This window comes from Mandrillus leucophaeus, unplaced genomic scaffold, assembly GCF_000951045.1.
Source record: "Mandrillus leucophaeus isolate KB7577 unplaced genomic scaffold, Mleu.le_1.0 Scaffold133, whole genome shotgun sequence".
NCBI classification, from domain to species: Eukaryota; Metazoa; Chordata; class Mammalia; order Primates; family Cercopithecidae; genus Mandrillus; species Mandrillus leucophaeus.
Window position 1 is genome coordinate 2,614,107 of NW_012101288.1, and position 20,700 is coordinate 2,634,806.

The window sequence follows — 20,700 nt, forward strand, 5'->3', positions numbered from 1 at the left end:
AAATTTAATGAATTTATTTTCCCCAAACTCCATTCTCTCTCATTAATTTACCTTTTATTTAAAACATATTATGAATTTTTTTACAATTTAATGTGCAAAGAGCAAATTCCTTTTACATTATACCTAGTAAAATTTAGTAGATCAGCCTTCAATTCTAAAAATGAAATTTTTAGTATTTTCCACTTTAAATACATGTATTTTGCTATATTTCTCATTTTCATTTACATTGTCTCAAGCCACACGTTCTATTTTATTGCCCATCTTTCCCTCTTCCCAGGCTTTATTATTTAGGTTATTGATTGCTGCATAACAAACTATCCCAAATTTAGCTTAAAAATAGCAGTTTATTATTATCTCTCATGGTCCTGTGGGTTGAATGGGCTCAACTGGATGTTTCTATTTTGAGGTCGTGCATATGATTACAGTCACATACACTATGGCTCCAGTCATTTGAAGATTCCACAGGGCTTGATGTCTAAGATAGCTTCTTCACACCCATGTTTGGTGCCTGGGCTAAGATGGCTGGAACAGATGAGGTCTGATTTTCTCTCCACAGGCCCTTTCCTCACAGCTAGCTTGGGCTTCCTTAAAACATCATGGTCTTAGGGTAGACTCACTGACTTTTTTATTTTGAGACATAGTCTTGCTCTGTCACCAGGCTGGAGTGCAGTGGCGCAATCTTCGCTCACTGCAACCTCTGCCTCCCAGGTTCAAGCAATTCTCCTGCCTCAGCCTCCGGAGTAGCTGGGACTACAGGTGTGCGCCACCATGCCCAGCTAATTTTTGTATTTTTAATAGAGACAGGGTTTCACCATGTTGGCCAGGATGGTCTCGATCTCTTGACCTCGTGATCTGCCCACCTCAGCCTCCCAAACTGCTGGAATTACAGGTGTGAGCCACTGCACCCGGCCTAGGCTGACTTCTTATATTGTTGCTGACTTAGAGCAATTGTTCTGTGAAGCTGCAAGGGTTTCTGTGTCCTAGCTAGAAGTCATTCAGTGTCACATTTACGTTACGTTGTTACATAGTGTGAAGCATGTCCAATAATTAGCAGTCTTAAGGGAGGACTGCCACAGCGTGGAGAATAGGGAAGATCATCACTATGCCAACCACCAGTAACAGGAGTCTAAATACATCTTTCTGCTGTCCCCTGGGCTACTATTTAGGTCCACCATGTACTGGTCACCAATTTGTCCTAGTCCACTGTGACAGAACACACTCACATGCAAGTTATATGAAGCAGGTTTATTACTTACAGATAGGCAGCAAGGAACAAAAGAAGCCTAGGATCTGTTGTGAGCCAGGCCCCCAAGGCTCAGGAAAGCTTCCCAGGGCAGATGGAGTCTTGACTGCATGTGTGCCGTTTGCACCACAGCTAAGGGACCCCAAAAGGCAGCCTGACCTGGCTTCTGTATTTCAGGGGCCATGTGACTCATTGGGCAACGCTTTAAAGGACATCCTGCTTTTAGGGGACAAAGGAAAAAAACCCAAGCTATCTTGGACAGTTCCTCCCTATTTCAAGATAGTACATTTCCAGTACGTTCTACAGTTATTCTGAGTACTATGGGCATGAAGAATGGGGAGAGAGACACGGCTAAGGCTATCATGGGACCATCCAGCACATTGATCTAGGTTGGATTCATGGTGGAGGGTACTGCACAAAAAGGAATAACAGGAGATGTGGTTCATTCAGTGGCTTTTGGGGGTATCTTTAGAGACTGGCTCCCGTTCCCTATCTGTGATTTCTGATTAGGTAGAAGAAAATGTGACTCAGGGAATTCTGCTTTACTATCTAATTCCCTCAATTTAAAAATCAGGTCAACGTTTAAAATGCAAAATAATTGAGTATGCTTCTTTTCTGCTGCATAATTATTATTATTATTTACTTTGAAATATATAAGATCAAGAGAGGTGAGTGATTGGTTTTTATTTTTTGTTAAATCATTGCTGTAACACATTTCCCAGGAACTGAGTACTAATTGTTGGCAAAGGGCATTGTTAATGTTGACCTTTTTTTTTTCTTATTGCTCAGGTTTTCCTTTTGACTTGTTATCACTTCCACATTTTTCTGGGGAGCAGATTGTACAAAGAGAGAAACAGTTAGCTAATGTTCAAGTTTTAGCTTTGAAAGAATGCCTAAGTAAGTAACAATTTGTATATTTCATCCTACTCTAAAAATGTTGACTTGTTCGGACATAAGCTACCTTTATTTGCACACTTCTTCTTATATAGTTAATCTTTTAGTTACGCTACTTATTTATAGAACTATTTTTGATAGCGATGATGTAGAGTAGAAGAGATATTTTCACTAGATTCAGAATGTTTCTGTTTATTTGTACATCACTGTTAACAGTTATAAAAATACTTCATCAGCAAATTTTGTATTTCAAAATTTGTTTTTAATTGGATGCTAGAAAAGGTATGTAAGTTTTATTTTTCTGTTTAGTGTAGAACTCTTGATAAAATATCTTTTTATATATTTTTGGTAGCAGAAGTTGGATGCTACAAATAGGAAAAAATGCAAGTCTTAGGGAAATTAATGTGTTACCTTGAGCATTGATTCTTAGAGTTTAATAATGATCATCAATAATAAGTTAGAACATTTCATGTGCTGAGTGACATTGGCATTATAGATTTATTCAGAAAAGAGTCATAATTTCACATGTTTTCTCTTTTACAGTTAATTTGGCTATCAGTCTTATTTTTTAATACAAAATTTAAGCATTCATTTGTTGCCTAATTGAACTTATTTATTGTTATGTAATTTCTAAGAAATTGATTCAAATTGTGAGTCTTCCTTAGTTGTATGTAGAAAAAAAGATATTCGAATTATATATTACATATATTATAAAATAAGAACGATCATTCTTTTCTTTAAAAACATATTTTAAAAGTGTGAATTCAGTAGCCTACCTATTCAATAGAAGATAATTTTAGAATGCTTGGTCTCAATTATTCATGTAAAGATTACGAACTTTTTCAATTGTAAAAATCCAGGGTAATTGTGTAGTCTTGAGCTCCTCTAACCATTGGTGTTTTTTTTTTCTTTTAAACCAAGAAAATGATGTTTGCTCAAGGAAAGTGTAATTAGAAAGGCAAATCATTTTTAATAAAGTGTAGTATATGCTATAACCAACAAATACATAAACACACACACACATATATACTGAAATACCAGTATTGTTATGGATATAAAATGTTTATTTCAGACATCAGTATTATTCATTTTTTAACTTTGCTCTATTCCTGCCAAAAACCCGTGAGGCCCTGATTTCCTTGCAATAAGCCTCCTGCAGCTTTTTATAACTCAGTTCCTTCAACATCTCCACTGTTTCATCTTCACCTCTGTTCCTCACCTTTCCAAAAAGAAAAACTATCAGAGGAGCAGGGACCTCTCTGAAGCTGGTGCATCTCTTCTTTGTGAAAGAAGACTTAACCCCAAGCGGGCCATCCCTCCTGGTTTTGTGGGAAGGGAAATATGACAGCTATAACTAGGTTGCTGCCTAGAGGTGTGAGTGAAAAGTTCAGCAGAGTTGGTGAGAGGGCAGGAGAGGGTACAGAAATGCAAAAAATAATAATAATAATAATAAACATTGTAGGGATGCCACTAGACTGGGCAGAGTAAGGTGGGAATCTGAAACTGAAGAAGACCTTAGAGCTAGTTGCTGCTGGAGACACTTGCTCTGGTTATGTCCATGAAATGGCCATTTTGCAATCTGAAATGTTAAATCTTGATTCAGATTAATGATCCAGTTAATCTATTTATGATGAAAATACTTCCTGAACAAATCTCTTCTCTACTCAGAGAGTTAATACTGGATTAAAAACTTGGAGACAAAGATGCATCTGTTTAGAATGCCTGTGTCTCAAAAGGCAGAGGCAAATGACAGCAAAAGAAAGTTTCCAATGTAAGCATGTCTTAAGCGTCTACTTCAGTGATTTTCAAATAAGTGAAGTGTGAACAGAAAAGTACTTAAAGCAATGCAGTTAACTTATTTGTACATGATGAAAACTAAAGAATATAATGGGAACAGCTCTCTTTGGAAAAAAATTAGTGGTTCAGTATCCATACAGAGATTATAGTGTTTACAGAAAAACAAAACTTGTTCAAAAAGATTTCCTCAAATTATCAGCAAAACACTGAGTAGACCTATTACTCTTTCCAGTATTTTTCTAATACTAAATTAGAAAGAATAGCTAGAAAAATTTGCACAAAAATGTACTCACTAATAACACTATGGAGGCACTTTGTTTTTTAAAATAACACAAAAATGAAATAAAATTTGTTAGGGCTTAATTTTTAAAATTAGTTTATTTTCATTAATTTTATTTTGAAAATTACATGTAATACTATTTAATTAGAATGATGATATTTAAAATTTATAAGCTTGTGATTTATATTTTACCAAATTTGTTGGTAATTTAGAACTTTCTGTATTTGGAAATATTAAAAATCTTGTTTCACTGATTTTTCAAGAAAAGGCTTGAGAATGCTGAACAATTTTTAAATAAAAGACTGTTCAGTATGATACAAGTATGAAAACAGCAGTATTATCATTTTGCTCCAGTATTGCAGTCTCTACTCTGAGCTCCCTACATCTTTGTTAAATGTATAAAACCCAGTGCAAAGCTTGTGCTCGACTTGCTGATTCCTTTGGATGTTCTGCTTCTACATTTTTCTTTAATAAATCCTTAGTTATTACTAGCTTTTTTAGGAAAATAGCGTTCTTATGCTGACTCATTTTTAGACTTTAGTCCAATGTTTTTCTCTCAGATATTTATCTGCCACTTATATGCAAACTCACTTGTGTGGAGATGATGTTTTGCCTAGGTAAATTATCCTACTCATAACTTGTAAACTTTATCTATTTTCTCTCTCCATTTCTTAATCATTAAGGTCAATATGGATTCTTACTCTGTTTTTCAAATTGTAATATAATTGACAGGTTTAATAAATATAGATCAGGTTCAGGTTCAGATTTGAGTGTGTGTGTGTGTGTGTATATACACATATATATACACATATATACATATATATACACATATATACACACACATATATATACACACACACATATATATATATATATAATTTTTTTTTTTGAGACAGAATTTTGCTCTGTCACCCAGGCTGAAGTGCAGTGGCATGATCTTAGCTCACTGCAACTTCTACCTCCCGAGTTCAAGTGATTCTTGTGCTTCAGCCTCTCAAGTAGCTAGCATTACAGGCGTGTACCACCATGCCTGGCTAATTTTTGTATTTTTAGTAGAGATGAGGTTTCTCCATGTTGGCCAGGCTGATCTCGAACTCTTGACCTCAGGTGATCCATCTGCTTTGGCCTCCCAAAGTGCCAGGATTACAGGAGTAAGCCAACACGCCCAACCAGATTTTAGTATATTTTTAACATTAATAACAACATAGGGGCTAATTTCTGAAGCAGATTACTCTGTACATCTTCCAGATAAAACCAAACCATCGGTAACTTTTTGTTTTGGAATGGCTCCTAGCAGATTGTGCAGAAAAAGACAATGAGGCTTATGATTTTCTCACTAAGAGGATGTAATAGAGACAGAATATATTATAGCTCTCATTTTACTCTTCCTAATGTTCTTGATTGTGGAAGCCATGTTAGTTACCTTGGGTCAGATCTGGAAGGACCCTACCAATGTCCACCTTGGTGATGCAGGATTTTACAGAGGCTTGTATCATGAAGCTGATGTTCTAAAGTAGAACCTTGACACTGGTTGTCTCCTCCTTATTCTACTCCCTTGCGTTATTTATGTGCTGACCTCAGGTAGTGTAATGTAATAATGCTTTAATCCTCTGTGTCTAAGGACACAGTACAGTGGTTTTTAGGTAGTAAGCTCTTAAAATTAATAAATGCGTATTGCGTTGAATTTTCTATGAACTTTTAGGTTACTATTTTATTGTGGAAGAAAATGTTACTAGACTAGAAGTGTTTTAAAATAGACTATTTTTATCAAAGTAATACATGGATATAGTTTGAAAAATCAAATGATACTGAAAAAGCTTCAAGAGGCAAACAGCAATGTGCCACCCATGCCTCCCCATCTTTCAGTCCCTGTGTTTATAGACAGCTATCCTCAGCTCTTCCAGGTGGACCCCTATACAAATAATGTATGTATGCTGCTATTTCTTAGATTTATCAGTTTCAGGCATTATCTTAACATCTAACTGTGGAAGATAAAAACTTCACTTTCCCACATAATCTTCACATTCTCTTTCTGCTTCTTACAGTGAAGTCATGAATTTTGGTTAAATCAGTGGTTGGCTTTAACATTATTATAATTTTATAAATAAGTTTACTGCAGAGCCATGTAATAAATGATGATCATCAAATCTCTTTTATATAATTCTTTGTTTTTCTTATGGTTGATAATCACCTTATTTTTAATTTGCCTACTCTTCTGTATAGACAAAACATTATTATGTTTTTCCAGAGGCTCCAACATTTCTGCTGCACTCCTATCATTAACATTCATTGGGTGTTCAAATACATCAGTTCCTTTTTATTTCTCTATTGTTTTCTTTCCTAGAGCGTTTCGTATTTTGCTCGACTGTGGACTGATTGCTTGTTAGACTTGCTAATATCTTGAAGATTTCCCTTTCCTCTTTTCTTCTTTTGGAATGTTCTTTTTCCTAGACACCTTATTCTCCTTTTTATTGGATTATGCCTTTGTTTGGTTGGTGCACTTCTTCCAGTCATTTTTTGAGCAAAAGTTCATGGAGCATAAATTTTTTGAGTTCTTGCGTGTCTGAAAATTTATTTACTTCACTAATAAAATTCTAGGTTAAAAATCATTTTCCCTCAGAATTTCAATGATACTGCTTCATTGTCTTCTGCTTTACTGTGTTTCTGTTGAGAAGTCAAATATAATTCCTATCCTTTGTAGTAATCTAATCTTGGTTTGTTTGGTTTTTACCCACTTTCTGGTAACTTTGTCTCCAGAAGCATTGCCTCTAGAAGGTTTACTTTGAGTCATATTGTGTTTATCTTTCCCCTCTTCCCCACCAGTCCCATTTATTGAGCTTTGTAGTTGATTGGCAATTTAAATGGGAGAGTCATATCTTGAAGTCTGAATTTTTTTTTATCCTTTTAATAATTTTGTTCCTCCCATTCTTTCTCCCTCTCTCTCTCTCCCTCCCTCTCTCTCTCTCTGGAGCTCTAGAGCTTTTACTAGATATTGACTTTTCTGGACAGAATGCCTGATTTCCATTCCTAGTTTCATATTACTATGTTTTTGTTCTAGTTTTGGGGGAATATCTTCCATTTTATTTTGCAGCTCTTCTATGGAATTTTTGAAATTTGATCTCTCGTGTGCTTAATTTTAGAGTCATTTCTTGTTCATTGATTTTTTTTTCTTTATCAAAGCATCCTGTACTTATTTCATGGGTGCAGTATCTTCTCATATGTCTATGAGAAAATTATAGCAAAGTTTGTTTAGTTTTCTACAATGCTTTCGTTTCTGCTGGACTCCCTTCTTTCTGTTCGTTTGCCTTAGTCTCTCTTTTGGATGTTTTTTAGTTTGGGATTCCAATGAATAATACCCACTTCTCCTCCCAACATTTGAACCAACTGAAAAATAAATGTAAGAAATATACAGATGGAGAGAAATTATAGATGAAAGCTGTATTAAAGGATATGGCTTTTTAAATCTATGGCCAAGTTGGCCTCCTCATACATACACCCAGCATTGAACTTTGCTACTGAATGACTGTCAGAGGTAGGCAACTGCAGACCAACCGTGCAGCAGAAGTCTGCAGAGAAAATAAATCCTGAAGACTTGCTCACTCAGATGAAAGTCAGAAGAATCTATCAGAGCATGCTTTGTTCATGACTAGCTCAGTGAGTGATGGGAAGGAAGAGGGGAGCTGAAAGTGTTAACCGAATCAAATCTTTGCACAGGGAAACAAAGAGCTGCCTCTCCCCATCAACACCTTTCCTTAAATGTCTGGATATTCTTTTCTTTCCATCCTATTTTGAAATGGAAGTCTTGTATGCTTACTTCTAATGTAATATCTGTCAAGCTTCACTATAGTTTGGTGAAGTGACAATTCAACATTTAGTTCATGAGCTTCTACTCCTAACTTCACCCCAGTGTTGCTATCTAGAGTTCTTTTCTCTGACAGCATTCAGTTTAACCAAAGGAGAATCCTCTGATATTTCCAGTGGGGCATTTGTGGATGTTAACTTTCTGGTATCAGGGCTTGGAGTCCAACCTTTCAATGAATAGACTTTTCCTTAATCCCTTAGTTTTAACCCCAGCCTCAATACTAGCTTTTCATATACCTGATGTTCCAAACAAACAAACAAAAAAAAAAATGCAAGCAGTGGTGCCTAACTGAGGAATAGGGGGTTGGGTAGGGGAAGGACCTGGAGTTCTAACTTCTTGTGCTACATCCAGTCCTGTTTCAGTCCAGCATCTCACTACCAGCTACTTTGTACTCCTTGGTAGTGCCTCTCTACAGGCATCCAAGGCGGCTCTTCCTCTACTTTGCAGACTCACTTACCACTCGGCTGTCATTTATGTCTTCCAAAATTTGTTGAAAAATGTCATTATTTGTCATTCCTTCTTTTGTTCTCCCTTTTTATTTCTTTGCTGTGATTTTAGGTTTTGAGAAGAAGAAATGGAAGTGGCCAAGCTACCATATTTAACTGAAAGTTTAACGAGTTTTATTTCTGCATAAACGTGAACATAAGACCACTTTAATGCTCTGCAATATATTTCTGAAGGCTTTTGTAAACCTGCCTTTATCTGTTATCAACTTATAGTATCAATGAATTACTTCTGTTTATCTCACATAACTAGAAATTCTTCCATTATCTACAAATAGGATTAAAGTGAAAGAAGGCCTACAATCCTGAAAACAGGAATGTTGATTTACTAGAGAAATTCCCTTGTTTTACTTCTGAAAATATTTTCCCCAAAAGAGTAGTAGATGAGCTCCAAAGTGGATAAAAAATAAGTCAATTGTATTGATTTGTCTTATAGAAAGGAGAAAGTTGGCAAAACAGCCTGAAACCGTTTCTGTTGCTGAACTCAAAAGCCTGTTAGTACTCACAAGGAAACACTTTCTAGATTATTTTGATGCTGTGATTCCTAAAATGATTCCAAGAAAGATGGACAAAATTAAAACCTTCAATATATTAAATGGTAAGTTTTTTATTACTTTAAATTTTAGTTCTTTGTGTGTGTGTGTGGCAACTATGACATTTATTATTAAAACTTCTAAAATGTATTGGTCAAATCCAAATATATTTCACAGATTTAAATAATAATAGATACTTATATAGATGCAAGTATGTATGTATATGTGATGAACTGTATTACTCATTATTTAAACATTATAAATTTTCTAGTAACTTTTTTCATTAACTGTGTTCAGTGTAATTGCTTTTGGGCAAAGGAAGAAGCACTTTAAGATGATGCCTCTCTTTAGTCTTACTAAGCTACTGAAATGTGTGAATTTCTATTAAGCTACATTTCCATAAAGTGTGGAAAGCAAAATCTAGTAAATCATAGTAATCATAGTAAATTTAATAGAGGTAAAAGTCCATATGATACGATGACGCATATTTAACATTCAGTAGGGGAGGAACAGTCAGACTTTACTTAGACGGCTGGAAATCATTTCATTATTTAGTTGTATTTCTTTCTGCTTTCCTGAGTTCCAGTGCTGTGATAAATTTGAATAACCTTGTTTAAGGACACAGGCTGTGGAGCTAAACTGTCAGGGTTCAAATCTCACTTTTGTTACTTGCTAACCAAATGTCTTTAGGCAAGTTATTCATCTCTGTGCCTGTTTCGTCATGTTTAAAATGGGAATAATAATATAACCCACTTATTAGGATTATTGTGAGGATTAGTAGGGTTATTGTGAGGATTGAATGAGTTGATACCTGTAAAACACTTAACACAAGCACCAAAAAAGATGTTACTTGTTTTATCATTATCATCACCATTGCATATCAGTACCCAGGTTAAATAACGTACAGAGTAATCTGAAAGGTGCTGGAGACATTATTAGATTACTTGTAAATGGGGGATGTGTTCAAAAAGTGAGAGACCATAGCTCCATGTATAGCATGGACTCTGGAGCAAGACTAGCAGCTTACTTGCTATGTGACCTTGGGCATGTTTTCTGATCTTTTTGCCTCTGCTTCTTTATCTTTAAATTAGGGATGACATAGGTTGTTATGAAGATTAATTATTCTTAAATTGCTTAGGCAGTTGCCTAGTATAAAGTAAGTGCTGGTTAAATAAATATGAATTTTGAGGAGAGAACTGCAAGTAGGGTAGAATAGTCATGAAGGCTGGTTAGGAGCCAAAGAACTTGATATAGGTCTTGAATGATGCATAAGATCTAGATAGAGAGAAGATAAGATGTGCTAGGTAGAAGCACCATATTCAGGGTCATGGAGGTAAGAAAAGGCAAACCGAGATCAAGAGAGAGATTGGCTTACCAGAGGATTTATATGGGAGATAAGGGTTGAAAGATAGGAAGGGCTCAAATAATTGCTAAGACTTTTATATAAGTTTAAGGATATGTATCTTAAAGTTACCTGTACGAAGGACGCTTGACACTGAGCTGCAGGAGAGCTCATCTTAAAATCAAAAAGGTTTGAGCAAAGAATCAACACAATCTACAGTCAGATTATGTCACTCCTTTGCCCAGACCTTCTTGATTGCTTCTAATTGCACATAGAATACGTCAACCTTCATATGGTTTTAAAAACTTTAAATGATATCTGGCTTCATACTTATTCTAGTACCAGTACATTTCTGTTTCCTTTTTATCACAGGAAGTCCTTTCTTTCCTTGGACACATTACATTTCTTTCTGCCTCAGGAACTTTATATATGCAGTGTCCTCTGCCTGGAATTCTTTTCTTCCAGCCTTTACCTGATTAACTGATGATCATTCTTCAGATACTGATTTAAATGTCACTTTCTCAAAGAGACTTTCCCAGACTTTCCCCAGTTTCCGTAGTTTTCTGTTATACTCTCTTCCTGTAATTTTTTTTTTAATTATTGGATCACATTTTAAGATTGTATTTATTGAACAAATGAAAGAAACTTGGAAGATTTTTAGAACCTGAACTGAAATTTGACAGGTTATGCATTTGAACATAACTCCTAAGAATGAAGTTGCGATTTTTAACATCTTTTGTCGCTTTGATTTGAATAAATACGTCTACCTGTAAATTACATAATGAAAGAAATACTAAGGCCAATTAGATATCATATTCTGACTCATTTGCAAGCATCCATATTAGTTCTTAGTAATTAATAAAGTTATTTAATCTGCTCATTTTTTGGTAAAAACTCTAGCGTGTATAACAAGTGACAAGTCAGTATGTAGAAAATGCCTAATATAACCATTTATTTACACATTGTCACAAAGTTGCTAAAGACTTTGACAAAGTCAAATGTGATATCTGAACTCATAATACAATAACTACAATAACGATCTCCTTTGCATGGGACCATTGGGCACATCAACACACTGCATAAATAAGTTTTCCAGGTAATTCTATCAGATCATTATTTTATTACTTCAAACACTTAAAAGGAATCTTCTGGCATTTATTTATAATTCTTGCTTTATTAATTTGTAATATAACATTTTCTTTGTGATTTATTCATATTTAAGTGTGTAAGGTTATAATGGCCTGAATTCATTAATCACATAATGTCATCCTTTTTGTTTGCTGTAATTTTTGATTTTGTAGGTCAGTTTTCCCTGTTTCCCTATTGTGTTGGTTCTATTGTCTATTTCTGTGTTTCTCCTGTAAAATGATTTTTTTTAAAGCAGTGTTCTTGGTTTCTCAGAGAGCCTTTGTGTTTTTTGGCTGTCAGCAGAGCCCAGTGTCTTGACTGCCACATAAATGAAATACTGTGTTTTATTTTATTGTAAGAATCGTATTAAATGATTCCACAAAAGACATGACACATATGAATGTTTTCCCACCTATTTCTTAATATTTAGCCTATGTAATTTATTTTTTAGGCTGTATATTATATTGAAATATTTAGGAACAATTTAATGTTTACTGTTATTTAAGATTGCTTATATTCTTTTATGAACTCATAGCATGAAGCTGTGCAGAAATGCAAGTGATATTTTTCTTTATACTTTTAGTAGAAAGCCACATTGACATTCAGTAGCATGTTATTTTATTATGAAGTTCATTACTCTTTAAAATAGTATTTCACCACCTTTACTAAAAAATGCGAAGTATTGTATTTGGATGATGTTTAGATAGGGCAATTCAATACAGGTTTTGAAAATATTTTAAACTATTCAAGGTTAAATAGTTTAATAAGTAAAGGAAAGTAAGATAGCAGTTTGCATTCATTTTCATTTGTGTTTCTTGTTTAAAAATTGCTTTACCAGGCCAGGCATGGTGGCTCACACCTATGATCCCAGCACTTTGGGAGGCCAAGGTGGATGAATCACTTGAAGCCAGATGTTCGAGACCAACCTGGCCAACATGGTGAAACTTTTTCTCTACTGAAAATACAAAACTGAGCTGGGCATAGTGGCATGTACCTGTAATCCCAGCTACTCAGGAGCCTGAGGCAGGAGAATTACTTGAACCCAGGAGGCAGAGGTTGCAGTGAGCTGAGATCATGCCACTGCACTCCAGCCTGGGCAACAGAGTAAGACTCCGTCTCTGGGGGAAAAAAAAAAAATTCGTTTACCAAATCATTATTTTCTCAAATGAGTATTTTTGTTAATGTTGATAGTCAAATAGCTGATGTTCAGTAATTCTCAGTGAGTTTATTAGAACAGTGTTCAAAACAATTCTAAAACCAAATAGTTTTGCAATCCAAAAAGTAGCACAGTTAGTAATTTTGCCAGTGTTAAAACAGTTTGAATATGTTACTACTATTAATAATAATTTCTAATAAGACCGGAAACTGTCCCTTTAGGTTTTCATTGAAAATCCCAATATTATCAGCAATCTCAATAGTAGTTCACTGCAGCATATTATCTAGAAAGATAAGCACACTCTTACATATAATATTTGATTAGTAGAAAATAACATTGAATGTTAGTGATTTGAAGGTGTGAATGTTTAAGCATCTTGGTTTCTCAGAGAGAACATCAGAACATCATAACTTATCTATTATTATTGTAGTTTTGAGAATAAGGTAATCTCTTTTTAAACAATGAATGTTTTGGTCTACTTGTGCTAATTCCTATTTCTAGTATGAAAATCACACAGAATATCCAATATATTCTCTATCGAGTTACCTTCTTTCCATTTAGAACTATTTTCACCCAAAATGACAAAGTTATGCTTTTATTCCATAGGAATCCTAAATAGTGCTAAGAGAATTTTGTGAATTTTAGCTTATAACTTTTATTATGAGGTGATATTTTATTTTTATTTGCAACAAACATTTCTATGGCCTTTTGCACAGTTTAGGCTATCAGAGAGGTCTTTAATAAATGCCTAAGATAAGTATACCTTTTTAGACACACTTACACACACGTATGTATGTCTCTATAAATACACACTTTTATTAGCAAAATTCAGTATGTTAATACTTTTCAGACTTATGTGTATTTCTTTCACTTTAGATTTTAGTCCAGTGGAACCTAATTCCTCAAGTCTAATGGAAACCAATCCCCTGGAATGGCCAGAAAGGCATGTTCTTCAAAACTTGGAAACTTTTGAAAAAACAAAACAAAAAATGAGGTAATATTTGAATCTGTAGTAAAGCACGTGATAGCTCAGTAATTTGAATGAACTCTTTTTTAAAATAGTTAAATTATGTTTATGAGATATGAGCAGTTTATAGTTTTATTATAAAAGAAATACATACTGTGAATAGATAATCACTAGAGTAGTATATCAGTTAAAAAGGAAGTACTCATCTTGCTCTGCCCTGCACTTGTACTTTCTAGGTCTGTGTCATCACAGTGAACATTTTGGTGTATAGCCTTTCAGACCGTCTCCAATAAACATACACACTGTATGAAGATATAAAAAAACTTACTACAAGAACATGTAAAACGAAGTAGAAGTACTCGCCTCATTTGAACCACTTTGTTCCTATTTTACATTCATATATGTTTATACGGTGCCTATTAATGAACTATGGGAGGCAGGATTTTTTGTTTTGTTTTGTTTTGTTTTTGTTATTTTGGTTCAGTACATAGTAGGCCCTTAGTACATAATTGTTAAATGATGGAATAAAAGAGGAGAAGCTAAGCTCTCTTATATTACTTTTCTCCCAAATATTACAAATCACATTTTTATTTTTAGCTTCTCCATGGATAGTATTTTATTACTTGCTATAACTTTGTTTCATACACATGAAACAGACATTGAATACCAACCATGTGTCAGGCGCTGGGAATATGAGGAAGAACAAGCTGTTTCTCTGCCCCTCTCATCTAGAGCTTACCTTTTAATGACAGCAGCAATCAAAACAAGTAACCAGACAAGTAAATATAATAATTGTAAATTATTCTGTGTGTAATGAGTGAAATAAAAAGATTGGCGGGGAATAATTTTATTTGTTGTGGGGAGGGAAGTGGTAGTACTCACTTAGATGAGGTGGATGGTCAGGGAGACCTCTTAGAGGTTACATTTGAACTGAGACCTAATGGATAAATGGGTGAAGTACATTCAGTCACATAGGACAAAATAGGTCCTCATACACAGTTCGGATTTCATTGTAAGTGCATTAGTGGAAGGATTTCATATGAAAGAGTGATGGGATATGATTTTGCAAAAATTTCGCTTTCTTGCGGCAAATAAATTTCAGGAGGCAGAGATTAGAGCAGAGAGACAGATGGCTCTTTCTGTAGGCTAAGTGAGAGATGACTGATTTCAAACTAGAGCAGTAGTAGTGGGAACAAATTTGGGAGAACAAATTTGGGAGATACGTTGGTGGTAAGCTGGTGAAAAGCTTCCTGTGATGCATTAGATGTGGAATAGAGGGAAAGGAAACATTGAAGATGATTTAGATTTCTGGCTTCAGTTGAGTGAGTGGTGTTCTTCTGGGGTAAATGGGTGGAAACTTAGGGTGAGGACAGGTTTGGGGAGAAAAAATCAAGAACTCTTCTTTAGGGATGATACATTTGATCTATGAATTATCCAAGTGAAAATAACAAGTGGACTGTGGGGATATCTGGAACTCACTCAATTTGAGTTATCATCAGTAGAGTTTTCCAAATACATGATGGTTGGTAAGTCACATGATGAGACCATGAGGCGAAAAGAAATGGAGGCTAAGACCACTCCTTAAGAATCCCTGGTGTTTATAGGTTAGGCAGAAGAAGACAAGAAAGAAGAGTGAGAAAAGTATAGGTTCCCCACAACAGAACCTGAATTTCTTGCCTACCAATTTTAGATGACATCTTATAACTTCCCACTGGGAAAGATGAGTAATTAACACCCCTATTTTTCTTCCCTTTTTATCTTCTGTCTCTAAACCTTATGCTGTTTGCAATATAAAATTCTTAATTTTGTTTTTCTTCTCTCCGAGTTCCTACTCTAACTTGACTGACTCTACCTGCGTATTTGTTATCCTGGTATTTCTTTTAATTATGTTTTAGATTAGTTCTGTATTTTCTTGGATTTCATATATTAAAGAGAAGTCTGATGCCAGATCGATTTTTGTTCCTCAATAGGTATTTTATTTTGTCTCTAAAACTTTTACAATTTTCTGTTTTCTTTAATGTTCTGAAATTACAAGAGGCCATAGTATGAGATGTTTTAGATTCAAGTCTTTTGTCTTTTTGTGGCTCTGATAAATATCTTATTTCTTCAATACTATTCTTCCCTTCATTTTATTTTTTTCTTTTCTCTCTGAAATACCTGTTTTAATTAATATTAAACATTCCGGATTGATGTTTCTTAATTTCATTTTTTTCTTAATACTCTGTCTCTTTAACTTTTCTGCTGTATGTTCTGGGAATTTCCTTTACCTTTGTTTTCATCTTTTCTGTTAAAATTTTTGGTAGTCATATTTTAAATTTCTAATAATTTTCTCTTGTTATTCTGCTGTATTTTTTCTAGCAACCTATTCCTTTATTAATAAGACTTGAGATGATACTATAAGGATATTAATTAGAATTTTCTTTAAACTTGTTTTATCTGTTTCTCGAATTATCTCATTTTCATTTGCTACTGTTTTATTTGTTCTTCTGGTGTTTTTCTCTTATGTGTAATTTTTCTCCAGTGTCTGATGGTCCTAGATTGTCTGTTCATAACTAGGAATTTAGGACCATGTTGCTTTCTATCGGTAGTTGGCATGTGTTTTCTTTCCATAGGTTTAGTCCTGTTCCCCACGTCTCTCACTTATGTTAATGTTGGGAGAAGGGAGAGCCGGGGTAGAGCATGTTTGTCAGGCTTCACTTTAGAGCATACTTTAGGGTATCAGCAGGCAGGAAGCATTGGTGCTTCACCCAGCACTAAATTATTCTGGGCCATCACTGCTGACACTGAGACAGGCACATGGTTCTGTATCTTTACAAATTAGAATCATTCTATAGCTCTTACCCTGCTGGAGTATGATGTCCAGAGAAAATTTGAGTGTTTTGTTGACTGTTTTTATTAGATTAATATTTTCACTTCAAAAACAAAGGAATAGGAAGAGGAAAGAGGCACTATCAGTATTTTATTGACCCTTACTGTATAGAAATATGTTTAAAACTGTAGTGTCAGTATTTTAATCATGTCATTATCAGCAATTATGCTTAATTTGAGTAATAAAATTATCAGGAAATAGTTGAATTAATATAAAGTTAGGAAATTAATTTTCTGTATAGACGTTGAAATATTTCCTTTATGCTATGGTAACAGAGCTATGGTGATCTGTGATTCAGTGCATGGTGAAACGTCTAACTGGAAACATCTAACTGAAACTACAGTTTTTCACTTTCCAGTATTTAAAACTTTCTGTGAGTTTTTGTTTTTTCATTTATGGAGTGATAGAGTAGAAATAGTAACTAATTTGGAGTTAGTCTAGTTCTGTCATTTTAAATAGCTGTATCACCCTGAGTCTATAATATAACCTTTTGTATGTTAGCATCTTTACTTGACAAATAGGAATAATGATTCCTTTTTAAGCTTGGCGTGGTGATTTTCACTTTATAAAGTACTTATTTTTAGTTATTATTTCATTTTGAGATAAGACCTATTCCATCTTTTTCAAGGAAACTTGTGAGGATTAAGAATATATTATATGTAAAGTAGTTTGAAAAAATATAAAGTCCTGCATGTATTTCAGGTATATAATAATGATTCAGTGCTTATTCATAATGTCATAATCATGGCTACAAGAGACTTTGGGGAGATTTCTGATTATTGTCTCATTTCCTGGTTGTGCTTCAAGTAATCTTTCCAGTTTGTGGAAAATTGGAACATTCAGTTGCTTCCCTCAAAAATTTATGTTATTGTGGGATTTCAGAACATACAAGAGAATTTAGATTTAAGTGTTATAGAATTGGTAACTTCACACCACTGAATAATAGGTCATCATTAATAGATAGTGTAATTCTGTTTAAGTAGTGAAAATACTACTTGTTGACATGATAATTGCAAGTTTTATTGTGACCTAAAGAGTTTTTAAAATATAGTTAGAAACTCAGTGATTTGCAAATATTTTACTTTATTATCTTTCCTAAATGTTTAATTCTCCAGTGTTCCTGTTGTATTTTTCTGGTTCCTGACTGTGGTGAATTTGAATTTACTTTTTTTTTTTCTGACTCTGGCTTCTCTCTGGATTGAATCCACTTTTAATAAATCTGCATAACATTATTTTCCCAGAAGTGGTTCATTACCTCATTCATCTGAACAGTTGCTGGGCCACAAAGAGGGTCCTCGGGACTCAATCACATTATTGGATGCTAAAGAACTGCTGAAGTACTTTACCTCAGATGGATTACCCGTTGGAGATCTTCAACCTTTACCCATTCAAAAGGGGTAGGTTATAAACTTATAATTTACAATTAACTTTTTAAAAATTACTTTTAAATAAAATTGTGTCTCATTTCCATAGTTCATTGATGCCCTATGCTACTCAGGGAAAATTTATAAGTTTGATCCCAATATTTGTCTGTTGGTCTTAATCTTCACTTTTTACCTTAGCAAAATATCCTACTGTTTTGTGGTATCGAATTTATATTCTCTTTTATTTCTCTTATGAGAAACAGGAATAAGAAAAGCAAACTCACCATATTCCCTGTAGAAGTCAGTAACTTCTATTTGGTATGCAAAGGTAATACTTTCTAATAAAAAATTGGAATTTTGACTTACAAAATTTTGATTTTAGTTCTCTTTTCTGTGTTACTCTAGTGTTGATATTGCCACTACTCAGCATGAGCATTGTCAGGCATGCCTAATAGTAGCAAAAAGCATGACCTTTCACCTGAAGAACAGGAAAGTATAATAAAAACGCTTTTGAAACTATGACATTACCAAGTAAGAATTCAGTGTCTACGTGAATAATTTACAACTAATTTGACTTCCAAGACAGTTTTCACTAAGTTACTAGTTAATAAATGCTGCATGTTGCTGACATTGACAAAATTGCCCATAAAATTGTGACATCAAATACCTGTGAGAATTGAATAATTTACTCATTACTCTAATGTCTTTTTAATTGTTAATTCATTATTTTGAAAACCTTCCAAAAGCCCTTAAAAATTGTAGATCACTTTGATCACTTTTACAAGCTTAATTTGAATTATACTATGATAAATATTGCCTTTAAAGGTGAATTTTGGAAAGGTGTTATTCGAAGGCAATTACATCTCAGAAATATTGCTGGAACATTATTGCTTTATGTGCATGTTCACTAGAGAGAGAGATAAAGAGCAACTTTGAAAATTTGAGAGTCTTAATGATTTAATGATTTTAATGACATAAAAATTATGTAATTTTGGAGTAATTTTTTTTCTCATAACTTTGAAAGATGGATAACCTTTTGTTGTGGGAATCAAGAAAGTAAAGAAATATACATGTTTTTATCTATTTAGTTAATTGGATTGTTGTCCTTTGAAATCATTAAGCACAAACTGGCAGAGTCAGTCAGTTTGCCTAAACTGAGTTATTTATGTAAGTTGTACTCTTTGTGGCAGAATATCTTTCTAGATGCATTGTAGAGGAGACAAAGTTAGTTCTTTCTGGAAACTAATTGTAGATGATTTATTCAGGAAAATTTGATGTGATTCTTAAGTGTTAGTAAATAACTCCATTGCTGTCAAATGTATCTTCTGTTAACATTAAAGTTGAAGGATGAGTTTTCATGGTAATAAATCAGGAACCTATATGCTCTTATTAAATGTTTACCTGCACAAGAAGCCATCCAAAATGCTGTGTTAAAATACAAATATGACTCATGTATATACCAAGGAAATAATAAACATTGACGTATTTATCAACATGTTTATTTTAGAAAGAAAAACTTGTGAGTGAAATTAAACAAAAATAGGTAAGGTTGCTGAGGGCGATTGATATGAGAAATGAGAAGACAGTATGGTAAAGGAAAGAAGTAAAATGCTAGATACTTAAAGATTTCCATTTTGCAAAGTTATTTTAATAATCATCAAAATACTGGGGTCATTGTAATTTACTAGTGTTACTTTTTTGGAATAATTTAAATGGATGCATTTAAATATAATGTCTGCTTTTTAGGATTCATTAATTGGTATGAATCTTACATTTTAATGTAATAATTTCAAATGCTTATCATAGTACCCTAGATAATTTTCAGTGGCAGGACAGTTTTCATTACTAATGCCATAGCGGGGGAAATGTGACAGCAAATTTATTCTTAGTACTCTACTATTTATTTGCCCTTCTACATACCATTTCCAACTCTTCTGAACTCAAGCCCCTGATCGGTCGGTCTTTCTTTCTTTCTTTCTTTCTTTCTTTCTTTCTTTCTTTCTTTCTTTCTTTCTTTCTTTCATTTTTATTTTTTTTGTTGTTGGGGGCACGGAGTCTTGCTCTGTCACTTGGGAGGCTGGATTGCAATGTCGTGATCTCAGCTCACTGCAACCTCTGCCTCCTGGATTCAAGCGATTCTCCTACCTCAGCCTTCTGAGTAGCTGATATTACAGACACACACCACTACGCCTGGATAATTTTTGTACTTTTAGTAGAGACAGAGTTTCGCCATGTTTACCCAACTGGTCTCAAACTCCTGACCTTAGGCGATCCACCCGCTTCAGCCTCCCAAAGTGCTAGGATTACAGGCGTGAGCCACCATGCCCGGTCAGCCCCTTGTATTTCATTTTACCTATTAACTATTTAAAGACCACTGTTGCATAATTTCCCCATTTCCTGAAGTTCTGAGCTTCAGGACCATGATCCATTACGTTACAACAGTGGTTTCCAACTCAGAGAAGGATGATTTATCAGAATAACCCAGAGAGCTTAATCTAATTGCAGTGACCCTCTTCTTTCCCAGATTTTGATATATCTCTGTAGTTCTAGGTGTGGAAAGGCTTGAGCATGAATATTTTATATAAACTCGACATATGATTAGTTCTAACATGCCAGCTGATTGAAAACCTACTTCAGAAAAAGAACTGAAATCAGCAGTTAGTCTCTATACCCTCTGATACTTAAAAAGTTGCTGCCTCTTAAAGTAGGTGTCAATGACTACATTCTCAGGCAAAGAAAGATCTGGGTCCCACATGTGTGAT

The 20,700-nt window shown here is 34.3% G+C and overlaps 1 protein-coding gene across 1 annotated transcript in view; it reads left to right on the forward strand.

Annotated features, from left to right (window-relative positions):
• Nucleotides 1-20,700, forward strand: part of MTBP (MDM2 binding protein) — a 74,688-nt gene that overhangs the window by 40,223 nt on the left and 13,765 nt on the right. The window contains exons 13-16 of the mRNA XM_011973002.1: nucleotides 2,033-2,140; nucleotides 9,016-9,177; nucleotides 13,615-13,732; nucleotides 17,816-17,971. Of these exons, the coding sequence (XP_011828392.1) occupies nucleotides 2,033-2,140; nucleotides 9,016-9,177; nucleotides 13,615-13,732; nucleotides 17,816-17,971 (544 nt within the window). The remainder of the gene's footprint in view (nucleotides 1-2,032; nucleotides 2,141-9,015; nucleotides 9,178-13,614; nucleotides 13,733-17,815; nucleotides 17,972-20,700) is intronic.